Here is a 12,791-nt window from a genome sequence, read left to right as displayed (position 1 = left end):
TAATTTAGTAGAGTCACCATACAAAACATTAAAATACAGAAATCAGTATATATACACAGTTACCAATTAGAAGGTATAATGGAAAAGAAGTTTCCATTTAAAATATCAAAAAATAAAATATTCAAGCCTACCTTACAAGAAAAGTGCAAAATGAGAAAACGATAAAACATTATTAAAAGGCATACAGGTGGACATCCTATCAGCCATATTCTTCACAGGACTACTCAACAGCATAAATGTGTGTTCTAAGTTAGTATATAAATTTAATATCACTTGAGTTTTAAAGAATCATATATTTTCTAGAGGGAGATTATATAGAAGAATAAATAAACAAGAATAGCCATCAAACACCCCAAAAAGATTAGTGAAGAAGTGCTGGCCCTACCAAATATAAAAATGTATCATAAGGCCTCAATAATTAAAAGACTGTGGTGATGACTAAATGAATAGACAAATTAATATAAAATAATAGAAAACCTAGACACAGACTTAGGTTGAATATAGCTAGTTTCAAATGTTAGAAATACCATAATATTGAATAGTGGGAAATACTACAATGTGGAGGACATATCAGCCTTTTCATATAAACTCAAAGACTGAACTAGGACCAGAAGGTAGGGAAAAAGCTACAAGGAAATGTCTTATCATTTTGTTCAATAAAAGAATAATGTTCTAATAGTCACTGCTCACCAAAAACAAATGGACTAACTCTGAAAGTTCTCTATCACTTCAGGTACTCAAACATAGGCCTAATGATCAGCTGTGTAGGTGTTACACTAAGATTCATGCATTTGAAGGTTGGTTGAATTCAACGACCTTTAAAATCCTTTCTGTTCTTAAGTCTTTGTGATTCTGTTTAGGTCTTGAATTTTTTCCTAGATCAGAAGTGCAGCCAAGATCATATCTATGGTACTTCATTAAGTTTTTAAAACTGTATTTTAATTTAAGATGTATAATGTTAATGAAATCATTCAGTGGTTAATTCAAAATAATTCTGGCCAAGATCTGGGCAGCAAAGAAAAAATGAGAATTTGTTAAGGGTGTACAACTTAAAAAGGTAGTGTTTTTTTCAGTGTTTAAATGTAAAATAAGGAGTTCCCTGGTAGTCTAGTGGTTATGATTCAGAACTTTCATTGTTGTGGCCCAGGTTCAACCCCTGGTTGGGGAACTCCCACAAGCCACATAGTAGAGCCAAATTTTAAAAAAAAGAAAAAAAAAATTTAAATAAATGTAAAACAGAAGTCCTGCAAGTGTATAGACAGAAACTTCCTTCTTAGATCCAAGAGCATTGACACATACGCCATCAGATCACACCTGTATAGTTTATGGCTCCAATAGCAACAGGAGCTTCTTCAGGCTTTGCTGGAGACGAACTCCATCAAACGGACTGAAGTAAAAATAAACATTTGTGACTGCCATTGTGTGCTTAGTCACTCAGTTGTGTCTGACTCTTTGCAACCCGACAGATGGAGCCCGCCAGGCTCCTCTGTCCATGGGGATTCTCCAGACAAGAATACTGGAGTGGGTTGCCATGCCCTCCTCCAGAGGCTCTTCCCAACCCAGGGACTGAACCCAGGTCTTGTGCATTGCAGGATTCATTGCAGGATTCTTTCATTGCAGGATTCTTTACCATCTGAGCCACGAGGGAAGCCATTAGGTACATGATATTCATTGACTTGGGATCCTCAGTTAACAGGTGGTTAAAACTATAGGATTAACATAGCAATGTGGAGAGTGTTGAATGAGAGGGAAAATAAGCCAAGGAAAGAATATCAACATTTAAGAGGCAGGCAGAGGTGGAAGACTACAGGAAGGAGTATGAAAAGAAAGAAATAGGAGAAAGATGGAATTTTTGTCTTGCAAAGAGAGATGACCAAAAAAGTGAATGGTTAACAGGATCAAATACTACAGAGAAGTCAGGTTAAATATGGGCTTGGAGACACCTGGATCTGACAATAAGATCACTGGGGGACTTTACATAGTTTTAAGAAAAGTGATTGTAAAAAAAAAAAAGAAAAGAAAAGAAAAGTGATTGTGCTAGGAAGAAGGGAAATAAGTAGTAAAGGAGGAGAAAAAAAATCAAGGGACATATTTTTTCAGATGGGAGGGAGACCGTGATTATAGATTGCTAACACATTGATAAAATGGAATCATTAGAGAGGAAGGCATTAAAGATACTACAGAAAGAAGACAATGCACATGAGATTAAGTACCCAAAGGAAGACATAACCTTGGCTGGGAAGACAGAGACTCAGTGGAGAAGGAGGGGTGTGGGCAGAAGTAGAGAAGTCTGAGGATAGGCCGCAGGAAGTGGCGGGGCAGCTCCCCGCTGTAATACATTGTGCTGTGGTCAGTCGTGTCCCACTCTTCGTGACCCTATGGACTATAGTCTATCAGGCTCCTCAGTCCATGGGATTTTCCAGGCAACAATACTGGACTGGGTTGCCACATCCTAGGAGGCAAAATCACCCTCCAAGAAAGTGAAGAGAGATGTTTGGGTGAGGACTCTCTTCTTTAGAAGAGAGAAGAGCAGCCAGTGCTCTTGGTTAGAACCCAAATTCTCATAGAGTAAATGAATGAGGATTCAAAACATTGGTTGGAAAAAGTCAAGGCACTCTTATCTACTGAAATACAGGAAGAGTGTGAATGATGACCAGTGCTAATGCATGGCAAATACCTCTTCTCCAAGTAGCTGCCGTTTTTCTTCATGTGTCAGTAATTTTATTTTTCTGCCTTTGAGGCCAGAAAGGAGGTGAGAGGACGTGGTGATCCAATCATAACATTCTTTCTGAGAAGAGACAAAAGATAATCACTAAACAGAAAAAATCAGATTATACCAACTCATTTATTCACGTACTCCTACTGAGGAACTGCTAAGAGTAATTCCTTTAACATATAACTTTAAATTCCTTTAAATATAACTCCATTCAATTAACTTTGTATCAGCTCAGTTCAAAGATTTGTGCAGAAGTGATTTTCTATTAATATAGACCTAAATCATATCATCTCTTATCAACAGGGTTTGGGATCTGGGTTGAAATGGGACAAGTAGTAAAGTGTTATAAAACTAGAGGCAGAAAGGTTGTTGGATTTACTAAGGTCTAATGACTTGTCCCAATAAATGTTATGCAACTGACCAGGGTCAATTACAATTATATGACAATAACAGCAGCAAACACTTATGTAGCACTCTGCTCTACGCATTGTACATTACTAACTCATTTGATCCTCATTATGAGACTATTACTATCCTCATTTTTTAAGATGAGGAAACTGAGGAACAGAGCAGTTAAATATCTCGTTCAAGGTCACATATACATTTATGTACTGTGTTTAGATTCTAATCCAGGTGGCCAGGCTCTTAACCATTACAAAAATATTACTTTTCCTGCCCCCAATAAAGTGAGTGAATAGACTTGAAGCACTTTTTTAGAAAAGGAGCTCATCTCTTATCAAGATAACACGATTGGTCCCCAACAGGTCTTATTCCCTCAAAGGGAACAGAAAAACTACCTTTACTAAGATCACCTACCACTAAGCTTTGGACTCAGTGTTTAAAAGATGCATTATTCCTTATTAGTGAGAAAAAGCAGAGGGAACTAAGAAGCATTATTTTCTCTGGGGAAGGGGATTTGGTCATTCACACCATCAAAAAAAAAAAAACAAATATAGTACCATGTGGGGAAATAATCACCCACTTTAGGTCCTCGAAGCAAACCATAAAAAGCAGTAATATGTCTCATATTTTTCTCATGATTAAACTTTTATTGTGGAATTATTGTGAAAAATCAGAGCCAAAAAATTTTTAAAAATCTAGTCCAAACCCTGTGTTATAAATAAGGAATAGAAGCCTCTTCAGGTAAATAAGTTTACCACAGCTCTGTTACCATCACTGTTTAAATTTTGCATTCAAAGAGTTAGCTCAATGTCTTACTGCATATCAGAAAAGAGGATCAAACAAGGGAGATCAAAGTATTGGGTTCTAATCCTTAGTTCTTCTAATTGGTTGTGGCTTCTCAAGTAAACTCTTAACAGTCTTCATCTATTAAAAACAGATGAAGCTGTTGGTTTACTCTAGATGCCCCCTATGTACTGGGGAGCTGGTAAAACATTTATTGGTGGAGGGGGGGATGCCTAATTTGTAGCATTCATTGAATTCCAAAATATATACTCTCATAGGGCAATTTCAATGGTAGTCATCAATTTAGTATGTTATCACTGAATGTGGAGTTGGGAAGAAGTCTGCACAGTCAGCTCTTGTGAGCCAGCCTGAGCCTCCATCATACCACTGCCCCTAAAGATCCTTCCAGCCACAAAATTTGATGCATATTTTAACTTTATCATACCTAGAACAAAAACATTTGTCAACTTTGAAAACAGTAATGACATTTTAAAAGTTTTAGTTCTTCAGAGTTAGTTCACCATCCATGAGAAATAAACTATTTTCAGCTGAATTGCATTCTATAAAGCAGATCCTAGTCATTTTCTTACAAACTTCTGAGACATTGAAAATACTGCCATAGAACATCTGGTGGGAAAAATATCACTACGAGTCTTTAAAACAATTATTTACTTATTTGGCTGCACAGGGACTTAGTTGTGGCATGTGGGGTCTTTCAATTGTAGCATGTGGAATCTAGTTCCCTGACCAGTGATCAAACCCAGGCCCCAGCATTGGGAGTGTGGAGTCTTAGTCACTGGACCATCAGCGAAGTCCCAATAAGAATTTCTGATAAAAGCTTCATGGCTATCTATAGAATCAAGGAAGTTTTCCTAAAAAACCTTTAACATCACCTTTGATGAGCTAGACGGAGATAGCTCGGTTGCCAATCAATACACGTGAATCTCCTTCCATCAATACTCTGATTCTGATAACATCTGATTCAGGGCTGTTAATTAATGCTTCTGATGTGAAAAGACTAAAATTCTTGTCTGGGGAGAAGGAGAAGGTCCTAAATGTTAAGCCTATTGTAGAGGATCAAAAACAAGAGAACAAAAGGCTACAGGAGATAGTCTAATAAGTGGTGGGTCTACAGTAGTAATGTAGTTATTAAGAATCCATCATCTCCAGGTCCCCCCAAAAGGGTAGCAAAGCTGAGATCTCTGAGTTTACCTTCTGGAACACTGCAAGAGGCAGCTCTCCAGCACCACTCTTCAAAGTCATACTCTTTTCAGAGGCCCAAATCCTGAAACTGGCAGTAGTATCTTGGGCAACATAAAGGTTACTGTAACCCAAGGAGGATAGCAGGGTCTTGATAGATTACACAGGGCAAGACAAGAAAGAATGGCATCAATTTCAGCCAGAAGTCAGTTTGAAGGGCACCAGCCAGAAGTCTTCTCATTTCTATCATGGTAGGTATTTCTTTGGCATTGAAAGGATTGTTCCTTCCCACATGTTCTCAGAACTATCAGGTGCTGGTCAGTGTGTGTCTTTCACCAGTCTTGGCCTGCTGAAGTTTATCTCAGAAATCTTTTCAGGTAATCTGCTGATTGCTCAAATAATGAACAAACGCCAAGGCATCAGTGACTCTAACACATTATAGATGATCAACCTAACACACTTGAAAAAAGACATCTGGCTTATTCTAGGTTTTCAGCAGCTGCTTCAGCTGTAGTGGACCCAGTGTTGTACTCTGACTGGATGCCAGGACTCTTTGACATAGTGCTTCTAAACAGCGAATGAAAACATAAGCAAGTCTCATTTCCAAGTGAAGCAGCTGATATGCACTGAGATCATCTTTTTTTCAGAAATAGGCATAGGGGTAAGAATCCCAAGAACTGAGTCCTCTTGAAAGACGGCAACCCAGCTGGGTGAGGTCCAAATGAATACATCAGGATCACATTGGAGGTAAATAGGGTCATTAGTTACTACACTGCCTTGATGGTCTTGGGGAACTAGATCATCCCCAAGACTTTATGAAGACTTCTCTAGGGGATTATTATGGTAGAGTGAAGTATGAACCATCAGTAAGGGTGATCAAACTCCAGAAGATGCTGACTTAAGGGGCCTCCTGCTCCAGAAACCAGTCCAGCATCATGCAACTCTCACATTTATCAGGAAGGAGCCCAAGAAATATCAGATTGTGGGAAACCATCATTAAGGTCAAATATCAGTCCTTTGGGTTGCAAGATGTTCTTCTTCAGGTACTAGAATGTAGCTGGAGTGTGCTACAAGCCACACAGCATCATAGTATGCCCATACTAGAGAAAGCTTCTCTGGAGAACCATCTTCTACTCTTCACCTTGTAGGATATGCATAAGGCCATATAAGTTCCAGAGTCTGATGTCATAAAGATTCACATACCACACAGGTTGTCCAGGAGACAAGGGGAAGACAGTTGTAGTCAGGATGGGAATGAATTTGAAATGAAGATAACCCTAATGAGAGGGGTTTGTTGCTGTTACTAAGTCGCTTCAGTTGTGTCCAACTCTGCAACCCTGTAGATGGCAGCCCACCAGACTCCCCCACCTCTGGGATTCTGCAGGCAAGAACACTCGAGTGGGTTGCCATTTCCTTCTCCAATGCATGAAAGTGAAAAGTGAAAGTGAAGTCGCTCAGTTGTGTCTGACTTTTAGTGACCCCATGGACTGCAGCCTACCAGGCTCCTCTGTCCCTGGGATTTTCCAGGCAAGAGTACTGGAGTGGGTAGCCATTTCCTTCTCCAGAAATAATATATAATTCTATACAAATTGCTCTATAAAATAGAGGAGTAAAAAATACTTCCCAACTCATTTTAAGAGGCTAACATTACCCCTAATATCAAAACCAAAAATATTAGAAAACAAAGTAAACTATTAATATATAATCAGTATCTTCAAGAACATCAATGCAAAAATTCTACACAAAACTTCAACCAATTGAATTTAGTAATATATAAAAAGATAGTATACCATGATGAAGTGGGGTTTATCCCAGGAACATTAAGGTTCATTTAATACTCAATTCAAAAATCAATCAGGGACTTCTCTGGTGGCCCAGTGGTTAAGAATCTGCCTTCCAATGCAGGGAACATGAGTTTGATCTCTGGCCAGAGAACTAAGATCCCACATGCCCATGGGGCAACTAAACCCATGCACCACAACTAGAGAACCCAAGCACTGCAACTACTGACCCTGTATGTCCTAAAGCCTGTGCTTCACGAAAAAAGCCTGTGCCCTGCAACTAGAGAAAGTCTATGCATCACAATGAAGATCCAGCACAGTCATAAATAAATAAATAAATAAATGTTAGTTGTCATGTTAAAAGACTAAAAAAGACAACTCATCGACCGTCTCAGCAGAGGCAGAAAAGGGATTTGATAAAATCCAACATTCATTCCTGACTCTAAAAAGGTTTTTAACAAACAAGGAATAAAAATAAAGCTTCCTCAATATGATCAAGGACATATAGGAAAAGCCTACACCTTCCATTATACTTAAAGATGACAGAATAAATACTTTCCCCCTAAACTATAACAAGGATGTCTATTCTCACCACTTTTACTCAGTCTGGTACTGGAGACTCTAGTTAGTGCAAGAAGTCGAGAAAAAGAAATTAAAGGCATGAAGATTAGAAAAAAGAAATAAAACTGTCCTTATCTGCAGATGACATAATTATGTACATAGAAAATTCTAAGGAATCTGAAAAAAAAAAAACTTCTTAGCAGGGATAAGTGAGTTCAGTAAGGTCACAAGATATGAAATAAATATATTTAAGAAATCATGATACAATGCTCATTGTAGCACTGTGTTCAATAGCGTAGACATGGAAGCAACCTAAATGTCCATCAACAGAGGAATAAAGATGTGATACGTATATATATACATATAACGGAATAGTACTCAATCATAAAAAGAATGAATTACTGACATTTGCAACAACATGGATGGACACAGAGATTATCATACTAAGTGAAGTCAGACAGAGAATGATAAATGTCATATCACTCATATGTGGAATCTAATTTTAAAAAATTTTTAAATCATTTTTTTAAAATGATACAAATGAACTTTTACAAAACAGAAAGTCTTACAGATATCAAAAACAAGGTTATTAAAAAAAAAAAAAAACAAGCTTATGATTACCAAAGGGGAAAACATGGGGGGAAGGGATAAATCAAGAGCTTGGGATGAACATACCCAAACTATTATATACAAGATAGATAATGAACAAGGACATCCTATAGAGCACAGGGAACTCTACTCAATGTTCTGTGATCACCTATAAGAAAAAAGAATCTAAAAAGGAATGAATAGAGACTTCCTGGTGGTCCAGTGGATAAGAATCTGCCTGCTAATGCAGGGGACACGGGTTCAGTCCCTGATCTGGGAAGATCTCATGTGTCACGGAGCAACTAAGTCCATGGCGCCACAGCTACTGAATCCTGCGTGCCTCGTATCTGAGCTCTGCAACAAGAGAAGCCACCACAATGAGAAGCCTGTGCGCTACAAGAAAGAGTAGCTCTTGCTCTCCACGACTAGAGGAAGCTTGTTTGTGCAGCAACAAAGACCAAGCGCAGCCAAAAATAAATAAATACCTAAAAAGAATGAATACATGTATATGTATAACTGAATCATTGTGCGTACACCTGAAACTAACACAACACCGTAAATCAACTATATGTCAATAAAATTAAAATTATTAAAAACCAGTGATAATCCTGTTACCAAAGAATAATAACACATTGAAATTACAGAACAATATAATTTGCAACAGCACCAAAATATAAAATACATAGGAATAAACCTTACAAAGACCTATATATTGAAAACTACAAAACTTTGCTGAAAGAAATAAAGAACTTAAATGAAGAGATATACACTCTTCACAGGCCCAAAAAGACTCAATACTGTTAGGATATCATTTTTCCACAAATTAATCAATAGATAAAACGTAATCATAAGAAAAATCCCAACAGGTTTCTTTGGAAACATTGATAAGCTAATTCTAAAAACTTCACATATGGAAAGCAAAGGACCTAGAATAGCCTGGGCAATCTTGAAAAAGAACAAATTTGGAGGATTTACATTACTAATCTTAGAACATTATAAAACTATAGTAATCAAAACAGTTTGATAATGGTGACAATGTTGACACACAGATCAATAGAACATAGTAGAATATCCAGAATAATATCCACATATACGATCAATGTGCTGTGGTTAGTCTCTCAGTCGTGTCTGACTCTTTGGGACCCCATGGACTGTAGCCTGCCAGGCTCCTCTGTCCATGGGGATTCTCCAGGCAAGAATACTAGAGTGGGCTGCTGTGCCCTCCAGATTTTTAAAAAAGATGAAAAGGCTTCTGAATAGAGAGAGGGTAGTTTTTTCAACACATGGTGCTAAACAACTGGATATCCAAGTGCCAAAATGTGAACTTCAACCCATATCTGGCACCAGAAAAGAAAAAAATGGGTCACTCAAAATGGGTCACAGATCTGGAACCACAAAGCTTAAAACTATAAATCTTCAGATGTTACTATACAAAATTTTTCTTAGATAACAATACCAAAAGAAGACCCATAAAAGAAAAAAAAATGATAGATTGAACTTCATCAGTTAAGAAATTCCCCTTTTTGAAAGACATTGTTAAGAGAAGAAAAGGAAGTCACAGACTGAGAGCAAATACTTCTAAATCACACATCCGATAAAGGACTTTTATCTAGAATATACAAAGTACTTTCAAATTCAATGATAACAAAACAAACCAATAATAAAAGGCCAAAGATTTGAGCAGATATTTTGCCTTTTTTCCATGAACAGTTTTATTAATTTTATTTCACTTGTAATGACTTAAACATATCAAGTAACCAGTAACAATATTATAAAACAATTGTATTTCTTTTTTTAGCATTTTTCCAGTTTTACTGATATATAATTGATGTATAACACTGCATATGTTTCATATGTACAACATAATGATTTGATATATGTATGTATTGCAAAATGATTACCACAACAAATTCAGTTAATATCCATTACCTCACATAGTTACATTTTTTTTTTCTTGTGATAACTTTTAGGATCTACCCTCTTAGCAACTTTGTACCTTTCACCAAAGGAGATGTAATGCCAAATAATCCCATGAAAAGATGTTCAACGTCACTGATCATGAAGGAAATGCAAATTAAAACTACAATGGCATACCACAAGCCACTTACTGGAATGTCTAAAATTGAAATCACTGACCGAATCAAATTTTGGTGAGGGTGTGAAACAACTGGAACATTCATATACTGCTGGCAGGAACGTAGAAGACAGTTTCTCAAAAAGCTAAAAACACAAGCCATATGACCTAACCATCCCATTTCTAGATATTTATTTAAGACAAATGAAAGCAATACATATGTACATGCATATCCATTAAAGCTTTATTTGTAATAATAAAAAAATGGAAATAATTCAAACATTCATCAACAAAGAATGGTTGATAAATGGTGTATTTCCATTCAATGAGATACTGCTCAGCACTAAAAAGCAATTTTGATAAAAGCAACAGTATGTGTGAATCTAAAAATAATTCTGCTTCGTCAAAGAAGTCAGACAAAGAAATGTATATATTCTGTATGATTCAACTTATATAAATTCTAAAACTTGAAAACTAATCTTTGGTGTTAGAAGATGATCAGACGTTGCCTGGGACAGGACAAGGCTGTAAGGAGAGATTGATTATAAAGGGGTACAAGGAAACTTTGAGTTTGTTGGATATGCTCCTTTTTCAATCATAGTGATTATTTTACAAGTGTTATGTACATTTTAGAAACTATCAAATTGCACATTTAAATATGTGCAGTTTGTTGTAAAGCAATTATGCCTAAAAAGTCTACTTAAAACAAAAGTAAGTGGAATATAGAGTTATTACCTTCATCTTCTCCAGTTCATTAAGTTCCTTATCAGGATTTTTTTCTAAGTGACTTGCTTTATTCACAGCCATAGCTACTACCAGCTCTTTGCAACAACTGCAAAAAAAAAAACAAAAAACCACACACACACACATACAGAGCATCACCTTTTTATTACTGGTTTCTCCTATAAGTCCAATACAGTGGACGTTTACCATAATAATTAAGCTACTGATTGACCACATAATAATTTGTTTCTTGCTCAGTTTCTCAGTCCTATCCTCCCCCTCCCCTCCATTCAAGTCATGTTCAACCATTGGTAACACTGAATGGAAATGAAGGTGAAACTGACTAAATTGTTAAAGCAACTTCCCAAATCTGAAGTAATCATAGTGACAGTATGCTTCCTAGTTAATAAAGTACAGTTTTATAGACATCTTATTTGATGGGAATCTTCTAGTTTTTTAGATATAAGGCTTTTTTCCTCTTTTTAAAAAAATTTGTCTGCACTGGGTCTTAGTTGTGGCATGTGGGATTTAGTTTCCTGACAAGGGATCAAACCCAAGCCTCTGGCAATGAGAGCTCAGAGTCTTAGCCACTGGACCATCAGGAAAGTTCCTCACTTTTTGCTTTTTTAAAATATGTTTTGGTTGGTGTTTAGTGAAATATATAAAAGTATACATTCAATTTTCCATGGAATTACATATGCAAATTATACTTACTCCCCCCACAGTAGGTGCAAAACTGCAATTTATTTATGCAATTGGTTTGTTTTTTTTTGTTGTTGTTTTACTTCTCACTCCCTCATACATATACACTTCCTATCCTGCTTATGCTAACACTGTTTTCAAAGGAATTCTAAAGTAATTAAGAGAACACCAAAATTTCACATTCCAACAGGACAGTGTTGAAGATAGTTTAAAAACTGAACTAGTATTTCTTTCAGGGTTTTAAAACAATCCCTTATTGCTACCACTAACTGCCCTTCTCTCCTCTGCTTTTTTTTTAAATTTTTAATGGAGTAGAGTTGATTTACAATGTTTTTCCTCTGCTTTATGTCACGTTTAATTTTCAACAGAAATAATAAAATAACCAGATAGTTTCACCTGCTCAAATAGCTGGAATATTGGGACAACTTTTTTGCCAGGGCAATTGCATCTAGCTCTAACTTGGCAATTCCTAGGTCATGTTTTTCAACACTATTCTCCAAATTTATGAGAGTATCTGGATCAGGAAAGTCAGGTATCATTAAAATCAGCAAATTTACCATCCACCGGATCATGGGTATATGCAATTCATCCATCTGTTTAAAAAAAAAAAAAGATTATAATATAAATGACCCATTTAAAATAAATCAAACAGCAAAAACCATATAAAGTTTAAAATAGAACTGTTTTGTAACAAATCAATTATCACATCAATCCAGTCCAATCAATCCAATCCAATCAATTAAATCCTTAGTGAGATCAGGGTCAGGTCTTTGTGAGGAAGTGTCAGGCCTTAGTGAGGACCATAGGCTTTAGTGAGGAGCTGATATAAATTAAATCAGTCAAACCAAACTAATCAAACTAATCAATCTAATTTACTCAATCATTCCTTCAATCAAATCAAGCCCAGCAGGGATTTAGTGAGGACCAGAGTTAGGGGTGTTGTAGGTATTCGTAGAACTGTTCAACTTCAGCTTCTTAAGTGTTATGGTTGGGGCATAGGCTTGGATTACCGTGATATTGAATGGTTTGCCTTGGAAGTGAACAGAGATCAATCTGTTGTTTTTGAGATTACATCCAAGTACTGCATTTCGGACTCTTTTGATGACCATGATGGCTACTCCATTTCTTCTAAGGAGTATGGAATGAAGCAGGGCAAAGGCTAATAGAGTTTTGTCAAGAGAACGCACTGGTCATAGCAAACACACTCTTCCAACAACACAAGAGAAGACTCTACACATGGACATCACCAGATGGTCAACAC

General features: G+C 36.6%; 1 protein-coding gene across 1 annotated transcript in view; it reads right to left on the bottom strand.

Moving 5' to 3' along the window:
* The window catches only part of AXDND1 (axonemal dynein light chain domain containing 1), a 72,574-nt gene that overhangs the window by 18,756 nt on the left and 41,027 nt on the right, over positions 1-12,791 (bottom strand). Inside the window, exons 19-21 of the mRNA XM_061160829.1 lie at positions 11,927-12,123; positions 10,841-10,937; positions 2,678-2,788 (exon numbers count right to left, since the gene is read on the bottom strand). Coding sequence (XP_061016812.1) covers positions 2,678-2,788; positions 10,841-10,937; positions 11,927-12,123 — 405 coding nt within the window. The remainder of the gene's footprint in view (positions 1-2,677; positions 2,789-10,840; positions 10,938-11,926; positions 12,124-12,791) is intronic.

Source organism: Dama dama, chromosome 14 (genome assembly GCF_033118175.1).
Source record: "Dama dama isolate Ldn47 chromosome 14, ASM3311817v1, whole genome shotgun sequence".
Lineage (NCBI taxonomy): Eukaryota > Metazoa > Chordata > Mammalia > Artiodactyla > Cervidae > Dama > Dama dama.
This window is presented reverse-complemented; position numbering and strand designations above follow the sequence as displayed.